At 33.8% G+C, this 20,118-nt stretch overlaps 1 protein-coding gene and 3 pseudogenes across 1 annotated transcript; 3 read left to right on the top strand and 1 right to left on the bottom strand.

Moving 5' to 3' along the window:
* The first annotated feature begins 2,094 nt into the window (after positions 1 to 2,094).
* On the top strand, positions 2,095 to 3,077 carry LOC18046708 (annotated as a pseudogene).
* A 538-nt stretch (positions 3,078 to 3,615) lies between these two features.
* Positions 3,616 to 7,128, top strand: LOC112099692 (annotated as a pseudogene).
* A 1,154-nt stretch (positions 7,129 to 8,282) lies between these two features.
* On the top strand, positions 8,283 to 9,699 carry LOC18046709 (gamma-glutamyl hydrolase 1). Its single transcript, XM_024189234.1, has 4 exons — positions 8,283 to 8,410; positions 8,549 to 8,611; positions 8,763 to 8,851; positions 9,497 to 9,699. Exons 1-4 carry the CDS (start codon positions 8,342 to 8,344, stop codon positions 9,504 to 9,506), a joined length of 231 nt encoding a protein of 76 aa, XP_024045002.1. The 5' UTR covers positions 8,283 to 8,341; the 3' UTR covers positions 9,507 to 9,699.
* A 2,613-nt stretch (positions 9,700 to 12,312) lies between these two features.
* Positions 12,313 to 15,027, bottom strand: LOC112099693 (annotated as a pseudogene).
* Between the last annotated feature and the right edge of the window lie 5,091 nt (positions 15,028 to 20,118).

Here is a 20,118-nt window from a genome sequence, read left to right on the forward strand (position 1 = left end):
TTAGATAAGAATAAAAAAATTATTAACTAAATTGTAGTTGATAAAACAAAAATTATTGAACAAAAATTAAAAAAATTATTTATAAGGGGGATTGGGGTGGGGAGTACGAAACCAAACTCCACCTCATTAAGAATTTGAGGATTATTTTTTCCCCATTCCTCACTCAATTCCCTAAAAATTATTTAAAATTCACCGAATTTGGAATGAGACTCCGTGAGGCTCTAAATCCGTGGAGGATTTTGTCATCCCTAATAAGATCTAACTAACAAACAACATTAGAGTCATATTTTATATAATTATAATATCACAGTCAACTATATTTATAATTTCAGCATATTATTAATTTATGATTTGAATGGGACCATAGAATTATATAAGATTTTTTAAGAAAAGTATTATCTCATTATTTTATAGAAATTATTAATTAAGTCCATTGGCCCAAGTTGAGACTGTGAAAATTTATTATATAATAGAAATTATTCATTTATCGAGTATTAATTTATAGAGGCCCTATAGCCCTCATATATATTATAAAAATTCAAAATTATCCTTATTAAATAGGAAATAAAATTATTAACTTCAAAGAAATTGCTACAGTTACCAATTATATTGAGATAAAAAAATTAATAGCACAATATATTTATTTTAGTTAACAATTATTATACATATAATGAAAAATATTTTATACACATATTTATAAATACGTCAATAAATTTTATTCAACATTATGTGAAACTCAATCTTTTATATTTTTATAGCAGTTTAACAGTAAGATTTTCCAAACACATACGATTGCTTTTAAAACTCATGACACACTTTCAAAACCAAATTTTATCAAATGTTTAACTGATTCTTTTCACAGCTAATTATTTCAATAGCACAGCTAACAATAATTATTTTAAAAGCTACAGAATTACCAAATTGGCTCTAAATTGGTGTCTTAAAATTGCAACAAAAGAAACACTTGTTAAAATAGTATAAAACTTGTAAATCAATATTGTTCAACTTTCATTGAACAAAAAATACTTTATTCATTTAATTTAATTAAATAAAGAAAAAATCACTTATCAATTGAAATAAAAAATCTATTAAAAACAATTAGAATAGTTTTATTGAATTGATGTTTAACCATAAATTCTATATTTATTCCAGGATATTCATAATTTATTTTATTTTATTTTATTCTATCATAATATTATTTAGTACATAGGTTAATTAAGTGAAATTTAACCTTAAATTCATTGGTTAAAAATAGCTTCCGTAGTAGTTATTTTACCAATACCGTTCATGCACTAAATTCCTATAATTAGAAAATCTGACAATCCAATAAGTAGTGTTTAATTGTTTTTCTCAATACCATAATTTATTTCAACTCGACCTTCAATATTGCATGAGACTAATGTAGCATTCAACTTCTTTAGTATGTGACCAACAATTTCTTGTATTGTAGTCTTTTCACTGTAAGCTAATGAGGCTATGTATCTTGAATTGTAGGAGGAAAACAAAAGAGGGCTTGCGAGGAGAAATAGAATAAAAATATTGTGCCTTTTTATTGTAATAACCAACTCGTCAAGCAGTAATTAACCACTAGGTTTTTCTTTGCAAACGTGATAAGAAAGATAGCTTAAAAGACGTTTCTCAAGTATCAATTCTTTCAACTAAAAATAATCTTGTCAAGCAGTAACCATTGGGGTCTTGTTTGGTTGCTTAGTTGGTAAAATGTTGAAAATTCGTCTTAAAAATTTGTTCAAGGTAGGTAAGATGTTGACAATTTGTATTAAATTTCTAGATGGCATGATTATTAAATTTTGAACTTATTATTGTTTCGGATTAAGTTGGTAATACAATCAATTAATATATATATATATATATATATATATATATAATTAAATTTGATATAATTACAATTTATATCATGATTTTTTAAGATAAATACACACGCATCATAAGATTGTTTATTTATTATATGCATGTTACCTTTTATGTATTATAAAATATTTGCAAAACAAGATATTATAGCCTCAATTTGTGTTTGGAGTGCTGGATTCTGGCACAAAAAATCGACAGTACTTTCCTAATAAGGTTTTGAAAAGAATGGAGAACTCTACACAGTCGACGTTATTCAATATCTCCGAACTCAAATTGAGCTCCTCCTCCGGCCATCCGAGTATGCCAGTGATCGGCCTGGGCTGTTCAGTTGACAAATCAGACATAGACGCATTGAAGCTGGTGGTCCTGGAAGCCATCGAGCTGGGTTACAGACATTTTGACACGGCTGCAATTTACGGAACAGAAAAGGCTCTAGGAGAAGCAATAGCTGAAGCACTTCGACTTGGTCTTGTCAGTTCTCGGGAACAACTCTTCATTACTTCCAAGCTCTGGTGCCAGGACGCCCATCGTGACCACGTTATCCCAGCTCTAAAGAAGTCTCTTAGTGCTCTTCAAATAGAATATTTAGACCTCTATCTCATTCACTGGCCCATCAGTTCTAAGCCGGTAGAGATGGGATTTGCACCTGTACCTAAAGAGGACCTTTTACCTATGGACTACAAGGGTGTGTGGGAAGCCATGGAAGATTCTCAAACGCTTGGCCTCACTAAGTCCATTGGTCTCAGCAACTTCTCCTGCAAGAAGATTGAGACCATACTCACCTTCGCTATCATCCCTCCGTCAATCAATCAAATAGAGATGAATCCTCTGTGGCAGCAGAAGAAGCTCAGAGTATAATTGTCAAGGGTATAATTGTCAATGCCTACTCTCATTTGGGAGCATTAGGGAGAATGTGGGGCAGCAATCAAGTCCTGGAGAATGAAATGTTAAAGCAGATTGCAAAAGCTCATGGCAAGACCGTGGCTCAGGTTTCTCTACGATGGATAGTTGAGCAAGGAGCCACTGTTGTTGTTAGAAGCCTCAATAAGGAGAGAATGAAGCAGAACATGGGGATTTTTGACTGGGAATTAGTTGATGACGATTATAAAAAGATTAATCAGATCCCGCAGCGTAGATTGATACCTAGTGATTTCTGGGTATCTCCTCAGGGACCATTCCAGACCCCTGAGGAGCTATGGGATGACTGATGATCAATAGTTTTAAAACTTTCGTGTACGATCAAATATTGGACCAAAAGTTAGGTGCCATAGTTCTTAAGCATTGCACGGCTTTGCACAGTAGATGGCTTCATAAGTTTCGTGTATATAAGCGTATTCTTAAGCGAATTTTAGTTTTTTTTATTTTTTTTTTAAATTGACTTTGATGGAACGAGAGGGGAAACTTTATTGAAATAAAAAGACAAGAAAACAGCTCAATAAGCAAACACTAGATTGTAACGTAGAATTTCTGATGCACTGGAGAGTTCCTCCTTTGAAGAGGTGGAAACTGTGTTAAATCCACGACTAAACTGTAATTTTGGTATTTAATGCACCTTGATGGACAAAAGAGAAATTATTCACGTGCATGGCGTCTTGGAGAATGGTGAAGAATAATCTGATCCCGACAAGTTCTTTGCTTCTTATCTTCATGGCTTGACAAAGGTGAGTGTGATTGTTGATTTCTGATAAGGTTATTGTCTTGTCTCTACTTCTTTGCACAATATCTTCTTTTCTTGATTTTGTAATTATGGATCTCCTCAAGCGTGGTAGACAAAAGGTGAGTTGTGGGGTTGTTGAGTCGGATTAGGACTTCTACTCATATCAGCACTGATGAATTTTTAATAATTTTATATCATGTGTATTTTAATGATAGTATATGGATAAAATTTAGTTTTTTTATTTTTTTATTTATTAACCATTAATCACTACTTAAATTTTTACTTAGGAATAATTCAGATTGTAAGAGAATTTCAATCCTGTTGAGTCTTTGAAAGATTGTTACGTTTTTCTGACTTTGACAACTGGAGACTGACCCTATCATCAACTTGAGATTCGTCCAAGGTTGCCGTTATACGGGGTTTCGGATTGTAGTTTTTTTCACTGCAAGCTAGCTCATGAGGCTATATATCTTGTATTGTGGGAGGGCTTGTGAGGAGAAATAAAAGGGAATACCCAGCCTTTTTTTTTTTTTTGGGGTAATAAACAAATTGTCAAGCAGTAACCCACTTGGATTTTGTTCACAAACATGAGAAGAAAGTTAGCTTAAAAGACATAATTCAAGTATTACTTAGTCAATTAAACTTAGTCTTTCAATTTATCTCACCCAAGTATCTATTTAAACTCTTTTATTTGATTGATTCATTTATTATACCAAGTAGAAATTATTAGGTAACGAATCAAAGTGCAGGGGTCCTTATTAGAAAAGCAGTTACATATTTAAACTCTTTTATTGACTAAGCATGTTATACCGAGTATTGATCACTTGGACCAACTTTTTTTTTTTTTAATGAATCTAAATTAGGAGTGTAATTTATTAATTAAATCACACCATAGGAAGTTCCAATATTTTGATATGTCATTAATCAATGTGCTTGCTCTTTTTGTTCTCTTTGGTAATTAAAATAACAACAACAGCAATAGAATGTTGAAATTTCAAACCAATGGTGTAATAGTTAATTAGAATAAATATGCATACGTCACAAAGTGTAATAGCAAATCTGTACGAAAAAATATCCCAGTGTCCGTGGCAACTAAGGGCTCCTTATCTCATATCAGTATGCTTAAAATAAAACTTCTTCAGTAATCTTTACAATATAGAGATTTCTATCAACCAGCCTCTCTTCTTTATACTAAACGAACTTTTGCCCTCTTAAATATATGCTTGGATAAATGCTAAACGAACTTCATTAGTCATTTATCAACTTCTTTATACTATACGAACTTCAGTGATCTTTACTAGAACTGCTAATCCATTTACTTTTATATTTCTCTCTTCCGCGACTCTCTAGCTCTAATTTGCCGCATTTTGATGAAGGACATAAATAGTTATTTCATATGTAACCTCGTTAGGTTATGTGTCTTGTATTGTAATTAAGAGGACAACAACAGAGGGTCAACCAATAAAGAGAAGTTGTGCTATAGTATTATTTCAAAAACTAAATACGAAAACAAGTGGTAGTGTCGTTAAGGTGCACCAAATTTAAAACCTTACCACGAATATAAATAATTAGTACAGAGCGAGTAAGGATCGATCCCACAGAGACTATGCTAGTTATATTTATTATTAACTCTAAAGCAAGATTTGAAATAAAATAATAGTAGTAATAATAAGAGTAATAATAATATAAATTAATCTAACTAAAGAAAATGCCAATTATAAATAAAAAGGGGGTTCATGAAATTTTGAACTAAATAGTAAGAAGTAAAGAAATTAAAACTACGAACAAGAATTTAATAAAAACTCTAATTAAAGGAGAAAGAAATAATAATGATGAAAACTTTGGTTAAAGGATCATTTGCCACCACCAAACATGCACATAATATATCAATTCTATTATCAATTTATATTGAAATTATCAACCGTAAACAACAATAAGCTCTGTTAGTCTCAATCTTTCCTTAGTGTGTTGTTAGGCAAAACAAGCTCTTCACCTAATCTCTAACCATTAAATAATTTAAAACAAGCTCTTTAAATTTAAGATAATGGAAGCATTAAACAAAGAAATATATTAGGTTGATCTAGGCAATAAACACATAAGCTCGGATTATTTAACCTAGGTTATGTTCTTCAATTGAAATCACTAATTTCAACCAGCTACTAATGATTAAAATATCAAGACACACTACTAGAAAAATAGCTTTTACTGATACTTGTCTTATGACACTTTTCTAAAAAGTATCAGTAATTACATATATTTGGGTTATTTTCCGTGTTTAACAAACAAGTGTCACTAATTACTAATTCTATGGTGTTTGTAGATTAAACATCAGAGATCGTCGACACTAAGGTATCAGAAACAACAAAAAAAAAATCTATTTTTTTTTTAGTTGCGACTCGAACCTAAGACCCAAAACTAAAGTGCTTTATGTTCAACCAACAAACCACCAGGCCAAATTCATAAATTAGTTTGTGTTGAACATGTTGAAATTATCAAATTAAATTAATATAGAAAACAACAATATAAAAGGAAAAGCAAAAAACCCTAAATCAACATAAACATAAAATTCCCTAACTCCTAAATCCATGGCCAGCCGCCTCATCTCTCTGGCGATATCCTTCTTCTTCTTCATACCTCTAAAAATTCTCTTCTTCGAGCCCTAAAATTCAAGGGTCCATGCCATAAGAAATCCTAACACCACTGCTCAAATTCTAAGACCCATACCATACGAAACCCTAACGATCTACATTATGCAAAACATCCACCATGCCGCTATGCCACAAGCTCACAAGACCCGCTTTACATCTCCACATTTTGCTCATTCGTATATGTCATTTGCTTAGGCTTTGAACTTTTATCAATGATCGTTAGCGAGGTAATTTTTCACCCTTCACCCGTTTTGATTTTCTGGTTGGTTAGCGTAGCTTTCCAATTTTGTTGTGTGTTGCCTTGAAAGAAAACGGGAGAAGAAGATGCTTGGTGTTGTTTCCACTAAAAGAAAACGGGATGAGAAGCTTGGTGTTTCCACTAATGATGGTGATCAATCTTGTCAAAATTTGACTTCTAAAAGAAGTCATATTGCAGAAGATACTACTAGAAATCATGTTGCAGAAAAAGAAGATTTGGTTTCTAATAGGACTCGGGTTGCAGAAAATATTGTTTTGGCCTCTGAAGTTCAAGCAACAGACCATTCGATTTCTGATTCTGGAGATCATGTTGCAGAAAATATTGTCGACAATTCTGTTGAGGCAGAAACTCGACAACTTGCAAAATTCAATCCACAGGGTGATGGCTATAATGGGCTGAATGAAGCCTCTGTCTTGGCACTGCAATCACCAGTTTATCCAGAACAGGAATCGTCATATTCTAATGGTTCTAGTTGCGGTAATAGTTTTTTGAATTATGAATTTGACAGTGAACAGGTAGATGACCAGTTCAATTCACAGAGGGATTTTCAGAATAAAGACTCTCCTAATGAATCTGGGCAGACCACTTCTGACTTCCTCTCATCAAAGTTAGATGAAGGAGTTTACTTGGAGGATGGCAGTGACATGGACTCTAAAACCTTCATTGCATAGGTGACAATATTCTTTCAGTATTAATAGTACTTCAATAGCATCCAATTTTGTGTCTGATTAACTTGTGCTTATTTTAGGCTTGAAACATGTTTTGTTCATCTCTTGATTAATATCCTACTGTTCAATTTCAATTTGGATTTTGTATGCATATTACGTGTGTGCTTCTTATGGCTTTACTGTATGCTTTTAGTTTGTCTCTTGTGTAAGAAAAATGTCTTTTACTGCTTACAACGATTATAAAATGATGGTACTCTTTCCGGCATTGCTGATTGCTTTTGCTGTTCATTATTTTTATTTTTACTTTTTTATCTTCCTCAACAATAGGACAGAAACATTCTGGAAACATTTAATGGAGCAAATCAGGCATCTACCCTCCAATTCGTTAAAAACATTAATATTGAAGGAACATTGTTCCAAAGGTACATAGTTTTCATTGCTCTTTAATTGATTTTTATATTCTTACAATTAATGATGCTAGGAGCCTCTTCACATCTAACTTTCTCAGCATGCTTACCATTTTTTGATTTTCAAACACTTTGACTCAATATTGATAATGAAGTTGTACACAAGATCCAAAAGTTTCTAGATAGTCTTGTCATGAGTAAGAAAAAGATTCCATGCCGTCTTTAACATTTTTTGCAGCTTAATCCAGATTGTTTTATTTTCTTCTTGGTATTAAGCTTCCAGAATGACATGATTTCGCAACGTGATACTTGTGCACATTTTACGGATTTCCCTGGAGCTCCTTAAGAAGTTGAGTACGGATTGCCTGGTTATGTAAAACCACCATGTAAGAAAATTGTGCTTCACGTACGGTTAACTTGCTTTGCATTTGTGTACCTAGATTCAATTTCTTAAAAATGTGTTAAGCTTTATGTTCTAAAACAACCATCTTTTTATTGTTAGATTCAATTCTCTATTTTAATTTCCTTCATCTTCTGTAATAATGCTAGTCACTCATGAATATCTAGCTCAATGAAAGTGTTGGGTCTAATAAGCGAGCTTTTTTGGAAATCCTGCTTTGTCGTGAGCCTTTTTGATTCATGGAAGAATTCCATTTATATGGACTTCTTGTACAATTGATTCCTTAGATCAGTGCACTTCAATTTTGGGAGACAATGGACTCTAAAAATGTTTAGATTTATTAAATTATTATGGATGATTGAGTAAATAATTTGGTTGATCTGAAATTTTATGTGTTGTACCATTACAACAGTATGGCATTTCACCTGAAAGAATGCAAGCAAACCAGGAGCTAGCTAAGATTTTTAAGATCTTGACAACAAGCGTGGATGAATATAATAAGGTACAAAAGTAAATATTCCTTTGTTGAATTTATTTTATATATAAACACAGACTCAGGATATATGCCTGAATGCTTGATATTTTAATGGCAATTTATCCAGTGTTATCAATTCTAACTTCTGTTATTAATCATTATCAGGTCTATGTCTCGACAGTGCAAGCTTATAACTATCCTGTGACCGCCTTCCAATGGCATCCAGAGGTATTAACTTCAATGCTCTTAACAGTGATTTTAGCTGCACCCCATTTACAAAATTGATAAGCTTAATATGGCAGACTGATCTGGTTAATCAAACCTTTTGAGCGACATTTGTATGCTAAACTCTAGATGTGTGTGACCAAATATGCTGCAGAAAAATGCTTTTGAATGGGGACCAAAAGCAATTCCACACACAGAGGACGCCATTCGGGTGACTCAACAAGCTGCAAACTTTTTTATAAGGTCAGTTCTTATTACCTGCATGATTGTTTATGTTACGAATTTCATTGTTAAGCAAGTGCTGGAATTTCATTGATAGTTTATTTTCTTTTCTTAATGACATATTTTATTAATATATATGAAGGAAAAATAGAAATAAATAATAATATATTGTCATTCGCTTTGGTTATTTAATAATCTTGTCTTCTTAACAAATATCATTAACATACTTACATATATGGACAATTGAATATGCAAACGAATTTATAGTAAATTACATTAATAGTTGTGTTCATAAACTGATTAGGAACACCGTGTGGTTAATAATGGGGTTATCTCTTCAGTAAAAGAAATTCAAATTAGGCCTCTACTTTTGAATGTACTCAAACAGTAAAATAATTAAAAAGACTGAGGCTAATAATATCAAACTCTACATTTTTTTTGGGGGGTGATTATGGACTATGGTGTTTGCTGGATCAAAAGCTTTTTTTTTTCAAAGATCAGAGAAGTACTTGCTCGTTTGATCAAATTCAACCGGCCATTTATCAACATCAATACTTAAAAAGAAGGAAAAAAAAATTTTTGTCTCTGTATTGCTTGTTAATTTATTTTGCAACTGTTGGAATTTGGCAACCAATTTCTTTTCCTTTTTCTTTTATTTGTTTGCAGATATGATTAATATGTTTAAAGTGTTTCTTCTTCAACTTATATCCCTAACCCATCAAATTCATCGAATGAAGAAGCTGTCCGTGAATGAAGAAGCTGTCTGTGATAATGCATGATCGCAGTACTTATGTTCATGGAGTGAAAAATAATAATCCTTCTAAATTTAGCTTTTAGATTTGGTAAATTTAGCCCTTAAATTCAGCTACGAGTAGAATGAATTTGATTGGATAATAGCAGTTAAGATTATTCAATTATAAGAATAAGATGTCTTGTAATCAGACGTCTTTGTCTATTGAAGTATTTGGATTGTGTAATATATATTGATAATATTTAAATGTTATGAAAGGTTTTGATATATAAATTGATTTTTGTTCTTATTTCTCACAGCCTTTTAATTCTATCAACAAATCAATGGGCAACATGTCATTTTATATAATTATTTTTTTAAATAATAAATAAAGTAGTGATACTATAGTAACAGTAATCACAAATACTAATATAGTATTGTAATATTTTGATACCATGGTGTTATTATTTTAGTGATACTATAGTAATAGTAATCACTGACACCACTTACAAGTGTCACTATTTTTCTGACTCCCAGATTACTGACACAATTAATAAGTGTCAGTAAAAGTAATTTCTGACACTATTCTAAAGTCAGTAAAGACCATTTTTCTAGTAGTGACAATTACGGATCAAGAATTTTAATCTAACAATAAAATTTATTCAAGTCCTATCTAATTGGCCACTCAAATAAAACAAGAATAAACCATGAACATTAATTATAGAAGAACATAAACATTCTCAATTAAATAAATTGAGTGATAGAATTTAAATTTAATTGCATAGCATGTTTAGGGTTTTGAATTCACCCTCAACCAAATAAAAATCTAACATAACATAATTGAATTGGGAATAAGAGAATTGATAAAACCAGTCATGGAGATTAATTCAAGTGGCTGCCTTTGCTTCAATTTAATTCCTTCCGGCGTCTCCCTTGTTTTTTCCTTCTTGCGGCTGCAATCTCAAATTCTCTTGCTACTAATTCTCTCTGCCCAAATTGCGTCTGCACTCTTCCCTTTATTCAAAAGCAAAACTCCCTTTTATATTGCTTGGCCACCGAATCCTATTGTGATTCTAATAACTAAATTAACTTTTACAAGCTAAAGCCCTAAGCTTGCCACGTAATTGAGAACAATAAAAGCCAAAAGCTATTGATTTCCTTCCTTTATTCTACTTTGACTTTCCATTCAAAGGCTTAATTAAAAGATTTGTTTTATGTGCTGCCCATTTTAGCTTTAACCTTCTTCTTTGTTTGCACGAACATGGAGAATTCAATTTATTGGCTTCGGTTTCTTTAAACAGAATTTCTTGCACATCTCCTTAATTACTTCCACAAATTGATTTGATCTTCAATGTTGTCCAATTGTTATTCTTTACGTACTTTTCATCCATAATCTCCAATTAATTTCCTATGCAATAAAATAATTCAATTAATTAAAAATAACAAATAAAAATAACTAGCAACTATATAATTAAGGGTAAAATATGTATATATAAATTATGCTCAGCAAATACCCCCAGACATAGATTTTGCTAGTCCTCGAGCAAAACTAAAACTAAAGACAAAAAGTAAATCCTAACTAAACTACTTTCGTAGGAAATCACGATTGCATTTAGCGTATACAACAAGCCTTTAAACCCCTAGGCGGCCCCAATGGGCGAGTTATAGTCTCGTGAGGGCCTCAACGATGATACCTACAAACATCATTGCAATTTTTTTTTTAAGAACAAAGAACAAAAGAATTTAAAATAAAACTAGCCTCAAAGATTGTATAAGTCATATAGCTCAAAGAAAATTTCAAATATTATCGAAGTTCTAACTTTAATTCAATAGTCAATCCCATCTCTCTTTTGATTCTCATAGTGTGTGTGTGAATCAATTCAATTAAAATCTATTTCCAAAATCTTCAATATCAACAACCTTTGCCTCGAACAAAAAAAAGAGTAGGTCAAACTAATCTTATTATCTTGATCTCTAATTTTTTTTTTTTACAAGCATTTGTGTGAATTTTCTTCTGATTTTTTTTTATAATCAGGAGCTTTCACTCTACCCCTTAAGGTAGCCTTCTTCTCATGGTAGATTATCCTCTACATACTGGTGGTACATAGGCCTAAATTATTCAAGGATAGCTTCACTCTTAAGGGTTATAGGTAGCTATTTCTGACTATGGTGCCTGTGTATACTAAACTGTATTATAGAGATAAGAATCAAGACAAACAGTCATTTACTCGATCTAAAATTCTCAACTCAGGCTGCGTCAATCTCAAATTCTAAGTCAAAATTATGAAAGAATTGATATTAGTGCTCATGGTTTAAAGAATCTCAATTAAGAGGAAATCAACACAAGAATCAAGTATAAACTAAGGTAATATTCAACCCTTTTTAAGAACCATATTCATTGTCAATCAAATTCTCATCACTGGCTAATATTCAAAACAATATTTTTTTTTGTAAAAAGAAAAAGACGAAGCAATAAAAACTAAGTTCGAAATCCACCCCCCCACACTTAATTCTTACATTGTCCTCAATGTAAGCCTAAGCTAACAAAAGAAAGAATTAAGCATGGGGAAATGAGATGAGACACACAAACAGAAACAAACAAAATTCAGCAGAGTGGATAAAGTAAATGAGAATGAAAGGGAGAAAGATCAAATCTGTTATGGCGTGCTCTCAAATTCTTTTCTCCAACCATTGGGTTGCCTCCCAATAAGCACTTGGTTTATTGTCCTCAGCCTGACATGGTTCTCAAGTTTCACTCATCAACGTACGCAGGTTCATAAAGTGGAGCCTCATCTACATTGAGTGTCTGAAAGTTTTCATAGTCAGGCTTCAACCTATGACCATTAACTTTGAACTCTTTACCTGTCTTTAAGCTCCTGATCTTAACTGCACCATGATGAAAAACATTAATAACAACAAAAGGCCCAACCCATCGAGAACGTAACTTACCTGGAAACAACTTAAGGCGAGAATGGAATAGCAAAACTTTATGTCCAACTTTAAAATTCTTTCTCAAGATCTGCTTGTCATGAAAAACCTTAGTCTTTTCCTTATAGATTCGTGAACTCTCATAGGCATCATTTCGAATTTCCTCTAATTCTTGCAATTGGAACTTTCTGTGTTGGCCGACGGCGTCCAGTTCTATGTTACATTATTTCACAGCCCACCATGCTTTATGTTCAAGTTCCACTGGAAGATGACAAGGCTTACCATATACCAACATGTAGGGTGACATACCGATAGGAGTTTTATATGTGGTCCTATATGCCCAAAGTGCATCATCAAGCCGTAGGCTCCAGTCTTTTCTATTCAGATTAACTGTCTTTTCAAGGATTGATTTCACTTCCCTATTAGACACCTCAACTTGCCCACTAGTTTGGGGATGGTAAAATGTAGATACCTTGTGAGTGATGTTGTATTTTCAAAAGAGGGCTTCTATTGACCTGTTACAAAAGTGGGTGCCTCTGTTGCTGATAATTGCCTTTGGTGTTCCAAACCTTGTAAAGATGTTACTCTTTATAAAATCTACCACAACCTTAGAATCGTTAGTTCGGGTGGCTTTTGCTTCCACCCATTTGGAAACATAATCAACTGCAAGAACAATATAGAGATTACCAAACGATGAAGGAAATGGTCCCATGAAGTCGATACCCCAAACAAAAAAAATCTCAACTATAAGAATAGGAGATTGTGGCATCTGATTTCTAGGTTCCAAATTACTTGTTCTCTAACAACGATCACAAGATTTGCAAAACAAATATGCATCCTTAAATAGTGATGGCCAATAAAAACCGCTCGCAAGTACTTTAAGGGCTGTTCTCGTTGGTCCAAAATGTCCTCCACAAGCCAAAGTATGACAAAAGGTGAGAATAGAAGTAAATTCAGTTTCGGGTATGCACCTTCTAATAACTTGATCAGAACAATGCTTCCACAAGTATGGCTCATCCCACACATAGTACTTGACTTCACTCTTGATCTTGGCCTTTTGTGCACTGGTTATCTCTTCTGGTACTGTCCTGGTAACTAAGTAATTGACAATATCTGCATACCAAGGAGTAACTGTACCTACCTGTAATAACTGCTCATCTGGAAAGTTCTCGTGCAATGGAAGTTCATCTTCGTTATGGATAAGTCGACTCAAATGATCTGCCACCAAATTCTCAGAACCTCTTTTATCTAGAATCTCTATGTCAAATTTTTGTAATAGAAGTATCCATCGTATAAGGCGCGGTTTGACATCCTTTTTTATGAGCAAGTACCTAATAGCTGCATGGTCAGAGTAAACGATTACCTTAGATCCAATTAAATAAGAACGAAATTTCTCTAAGGCAAAGATAACTGCTAAAAGTTCTTTCTCTGTGGTGGAGTAGTTAAGTTGTGCATCATTCAATGTACGAGAGGCATAATAGATGACATGAGGAAGTTTGCCCACACGCTAGCCCAACATGGCTCCAACAGCATAGTCACTGGCATCGCACATAATCTCAAATGGTAAATCCCAGTTTGGTGGTTGAATCACAGGGGCCGATGTCAAAACCTCTTTTAACTTCTTAAAAGCTCTTTGGCACTCTTCATTGAAGTCAAACGTTGCATCCTTTTGAAGTAAGTTGCAGAGAGGTAAAGCTATCTTGGAGAAGTCCTTGATAAACCTGCGATAGAAACCTGCATGACTAAGAAAAGAATGAACTTCCCTCACACTAGTGGGAGGTGGTAAGGAGCGTATAAGATCTATCTTAAATTTATCAACTTCAATCCCCTTTTCAGAAATAACATGACCTAGTACAATACCTTGATTAACCATAAAATGACATTTTTCCCAATTAAGCACAAGGTTAGTGTCAATGCATCGTTTAAGAACAAGTGTAAGGTTATCTAAACATTTATCGAAAGAATCACCATAAACTGTAAAATCATCCATAAATACCTCAATGATGTTCTCCACATAATCAGAAACAATACTCATCATACACCTTTGGAAAGTGGCAGGAGCGTTACAGAGACCAAACGGCATGCGTCGGTAAGCAAATGTCCCGAAGGGGCATGTGAATGTCGTTTTCTCTTGGTCTTCTAGAGCTATAACGATCTGATTATAACCTGAGTAACCATCAAGAAAACAATAATGAGAATGACCACTTAACCTTTCAAGCATTTGATCAATGAATGGCAGAGGAAAATGATCCTTGCGAGTGGCTGCATTCAGTTTACGATAGTCAATGCAAACTCTCTACCCAGTTTGAACTCTAGTTGGCACAAGCTCGTTTTCTTCATTCTTGACCACTGTGATGCCTGATTTTTTTGGAACTACCTGCATAGGACTCACCCATGTACTATCAGAAATGGGATAAATAATCCCCACATTAAGGAGTTTCAGTATCTCCTTTTTTACGACTTCCATCATTGGTGGATTAAGGCGGCGTTGTGCATCTCTCGTTGGTTTAGACCATTCCTTTAGCAAAATGCGATGCATGCACATAAAAGGACTAATTCCCTTAATGTCGGCAATGGTCTAGCCAATTGCCGTCTTGTGATCCCGAAGCACCCTAATTAACTTTTCTTGTTGAACTGGGGTGAAGAATTTAGCAATTATGACTGGAAGTGTTTCATTCTCACCCAAGTAAATATATTGCAGGTGTTCTGGGAGTGGTTTAAGTTCTAAGATAGGTGCCTGCACAATTGAAGGTAAAAGTTTCTCGTTTAATAAAGGCAATTCAAGGTAAGAAACATTATACCCATTGGTGCGTAATGTGACTGCTCTATCTAAGATCGCCATAGCTTCCTCTACCTCATCATCCAACTTTATCAAATTTGCATGTTCCTTAGAATCATTTTTCGTAAGATTTTTGCTTATGGCAATTTCAAAACTGTCATTACCGGATAATTCAAAGAAATCCTGCACCAAAGTATTAATATCATCCATGGCAAAAACAATATGAACATCACTGAGATACCTCATTGCCTCAAAGATATTGAAGCGGATCACTTCACCATCGAATTCCATTGTAAAGGTTCCATCGTGAACATCAATCTTGGTTCGGGCTGTTTTAAGGAATGGCCACCCTAACAGAATAGGAGTGGGATTGGGCGACAACTTATCCTCCATTTCAAGGATATAAAAATCAGCTAGAAAGACCAATTCATTTACCTGCACAAGAACATCTTCCACAACCCCCTTCGGGTAAGCATTAGATCTGTCAGCCAATTGAATAATTATACCAGTTTCTTCCATTGGACCTAAATTCAAGGAGTTATAAATCGAATATGGCATAACATTAATTGAGGACCCTAAATCTAGCATACATCTTTCGAATTTGGTATTGCCAATAGTGTAGGGGATAGTAAAAGTACCTGGATCCTTGCACTTAAGAGGAAGTTTTCTTTGAAGCACAGCAGAAACATTCTCTCCTACACTTACCTTTTCGTTACCGCTCAACTTTCGCTTGTTGCTGTATAATTCCTTCAAAAACTTTACATAACGTGGCACTTGTTTAATAGCATCAAGTAGAGGAATATTTACCTCTACTTTACGAAAGGTCTCAAGGATCTCTTTTTCTTGCTCCTCTTTCTTGGATTGTTTAAATCTACTAGGAAATGGTGGAGGAATGGAAAGAGTCTTAATTCGAGGTGAGGGGGTACTTACCTAGCCAGATGGATCGACTGGCAATGCCGAGTGGGAATCGTCTTTCCTTGTTAAAGGAAGAGCCTCAGGGGAGGAATTGGTCACAGAGGGCGATGATGCTGTGGACACTTTTGATGGCTTAGCTAATAATGGTTCCAATTGCTTTCGGCTCCTAAGGGACATAGCACTAGCATTCTCCTTTGGATTAATTTCTGGTTAAGAAGGTAACTTTCCTGAAGTTCTAGCTTCTATCCTACTCATAGATGTGGCCAATTGGCCAATTTGATTATCTAAATGTTGGAGCTGTGTCTGGGTAGTCTGTTGGAATTGCATAGAGTTAGTAGTGAGAGCTTTTACAAGATCTTCCAAAGACGTACCTTGATTTTGAGAAGGTGGAGGTGGCCGAACTTGGTAAGGCTATTGCACCCGCTGTTGGGGGTAGCCCGGTGGTTGAGATGGTGCCACATTAGGAATGCCTTGTTGTTGGTTCCCATACCTAAAATTAAGGTGATCATTCCACCCTTCATTGTAAAAATTAGAATATGGATTACACCTTTGTCTTGGTTGGCCTAGGAACCCCTCAACTGCGTTGGCCTGCTCATGTGAACCCTCTTGGAGAGTAGGGCACATATCAGTCGCATGCCCGACCATGGAACAAATGCCACATGGTCTCACTTGTTGCCCTAGGGCTAATTGTTGTACCAAAGAAGTAAGATTTGAAACTTGTTGTTCGAGGGAAGTAGTACTTACCTCATTGACTCACTTAGTTTGCGGCAATAGATCGTTCCTGGTGTTGAACTGTTGGGAATTAGCAGCCATGTTAGCAATGAGATTTCGGGCTGCTTCTAGTGTCTTATCCACGAGTGCTCCTCCACTAGCGGCATCAATCATACTCATATCCATAGGCAGTAGACCCTCATAAAAGTATTGAATAAGAAGTTGATCACTTATCTAATGGTGGGGGCAACTAGCACATAGCTTTTTGAATCGTTCCCAATAGTCGTAGAGCGGCTCTCCATTATACTGTCGGATTCCACAAATTTCTTTTCGAATGCTGCCAACTTTTGATGCTGGGAAATATTTCTCCAAAAATAGCTGACGCATCTCATTCCATGTAGTGACAGTACCGGAGGGAAGATAGTACAACCATTCCTTGGCTGAATCCGCCAAAGAGAATGGGAAGGCCATTAGCTTAACTTGCTCTTCAGAAACTCCGACTGGTTTCATTGTGGAGCAGACCACATGGAACTCCTTCAAGTGCTTATTTGGATCCTCTCCTGCAAGACCATGAAAAGTAAGAAGAAGATGAATCATCCCAGATTTGAGTTCAAAGTTTACCTAAGGGTTTGGATTCTCAATGCATAAGGGTTGCTGGTCCAAGTTAGGAGCTACCAACTCTTTAAGTGTTCGGTTGTTATTCTGATCCATTGGTTCGAGTTCTGGGCTGCTTGGCTCTGTCTTCGGGAGTGGAATGTGGATGGCAAAATCGAGTTCTAAATATGATGAGGTTGCTCTAAGTTGTTCGAGTTTCGATCGAATATCCTCTATGCTCATGAAAATCGAAATATAGAACAAAAAATAACTAATTAAAATAAAATAAATAAATAACATGAGAAAAGAAATAAAAATAAAAATAATAAAATAAAATGAGTGATAATAAACAAACTAGACGCTAGTCCCCGGCAACGGCGCCAAAAATTTAGTAGTGTCGTTAAGGTGCACCAAATTTAAAACCTTACCACTAATATAAATAATTAGTACAGAGCGAGTAAGGATCGATCCCACAGAGATTATGCTAGTTATATTTATTATTAACTCTAAAGCAAGATTTGAAATAAAATAATAGTAGTAATAATAAGAGTAATAATAATATAAATTAATCTAACTAAAGAAAATGTCAATTATAAATAAAAAGGGGGTTTATGAATTTTTAACTAAATAGTAAGAAGTAATGAAATTAAAACTACGAACAAGAATTTAATAAAAACTCTAATTAAAGGAGAAAGAAATAATAATGATGAAAACTTTAGTTAAAGGATTATTCGCCACCACCAAACATGCACATAATATATCAATTCTATTATCAATTTATATTGAAACTATCAACCGTAGACAACAATAAGCTCTGTTAGTCTCAATCTTTCCTTAGTGTGTTGTTAGGCAAAACAAGCTCTTCACATAATCTGTAACCATTAAATAATTTAAAACAAGCTCTTTAAATTTAAGATAATGGAAGCATTAAACAAAGAAAAATATTAGGTTGATCTAGGCAATAAACACACAAGCTCGGATTATTTAACCTATGTTATGTTCTTCAATTGAAATCACTAATTCCAACCAGCTACTAATGATTAAAATATCAAGACAATTACGGATCAAGAATTTTAATCTAACAATAAAATTTATTCAAGTCCTATCTAATTGGCCACTCAAATAAAACAAGAATAAACTATGAACATTAATTATAGAAGAACATAAACATTCTCAATTAAATAAATTGAGTGATAGAATTTAAATTTAATTGCATAGCATGTTTAGGGTTTTGAATTCACCCTCAACCAAATAAAAATCTAGCCTAACATAATTGAATTGGGAATAAGAGAATTGATAAAATCAGTCATGGAGATTAATTCAAGCGACTGCCTTTGCTTCAATTTAATTCCTTCCGGCGTCTCCCTTGTTTTTTCCTTCTTGCAGCTGCAATCTCAAATTCTCTTGCTGCTGATTCTCTCTGCCCGAATTGCATCTGCACTCCTCCCTTTATTCAAAAGCAAAACTCCCTTTTATATTGCTTGGCCACCGAATCCTATTGTGATTCTAATAACTAAACTAACTTTTACAAGCTAAAGCCCTAAGCTTGCCACGTAATTGAAAACAATAAAAGCCAAAAGCTATTGATTTCCTTCATTTATTCTACTTTGACTTTCCATTCAAAGGCTTAATTAAAAGCTTTGTTTTATGTGCTGCCCATTTTAGCTTTAACCTTCTTCTTTGTTTGCACGAACATGGAGAATTCAATTTATTGGCTTCGGTTTCTTCAAACATAATTTCTTGCACATCTCCATAATTACTTCCACAAATTGATTTGATCTTCAATGTTGTCCAATTGTTATTCTTTACATACTTTTCATCCATAATCTCCAATTAATTTCCTATGCAATAAAATAATTCAATTAATTAAAAATAACAAATAAAAATAACTAGCAATTATATAATTAAGGGTAAAATATGTATATATAAATTATGCTCATCAACAAGGGTTTGAGAATGAGTTCATTTGTGTAAATTATGTTATTAAATTTTGGGTAGTGATATTAGATCCTCTCAATATATTTTACTAATCTCCAATAATCACTTTTATGCTAATGACCATTTTGTTCTTATATGAAGTTACTAAAAAAGATAAATACCTTTTAAATACACCTATTTGCATATATAACCCTTACTAATCAACAATGCTACTTTAATATAAAACAGTTACAGAAAATTCTTACAAAAAAGTAATTTGGCGCCGTTTTACTTGCATTTCAACCTGTTTAAGAGGGAATAAATATGGATTTTAATTTCGACAAACAAAAACAAACTTTGCATTTTAATCAAATGTCACCACATTATGACCCCTTTTGTTAGTTTAAAAAAAGAGAAATTTACACTCGTCCACCTGTTTGTTTTGTCTTTTTCAAAAATACACAAACACTTTTTTTTTTTCAGCGCCCCACCTGAAGTTTGTTTTTTGTTGCATTCATCAACTTCCGTCTAATTTCCGTTAGTGGATTTAACGGAATGTTAATGAAATGACCTTTTTACCCCTCAAAATTACAATTTAACCCAAAACAAATAGAAATTAGAGATAAATTGGATGGATTTTATTTTTTTCAAAAGTGGATGCCAGAAATTGGAGGAAAATAGGGTTTGTTGCTTGCTAAATTTAGAAGATTTGCA

Source organism: Citrus clementina, unplaced genomic scaffold (assembly GCF_000493195.1).
Source record: "Citrus clementina cultivar Clemenules unplaced genomic scaffold, Citrus_clementina_v1.0 scaffold_3, whole genome shotgun sequence".
Lineage (NCBI taxonomy): Eukaryota > Viridiplantae > Streptophyta > Magnoliopsida > Sapindales > Rutaceae > Citrus > Citrus x clementina.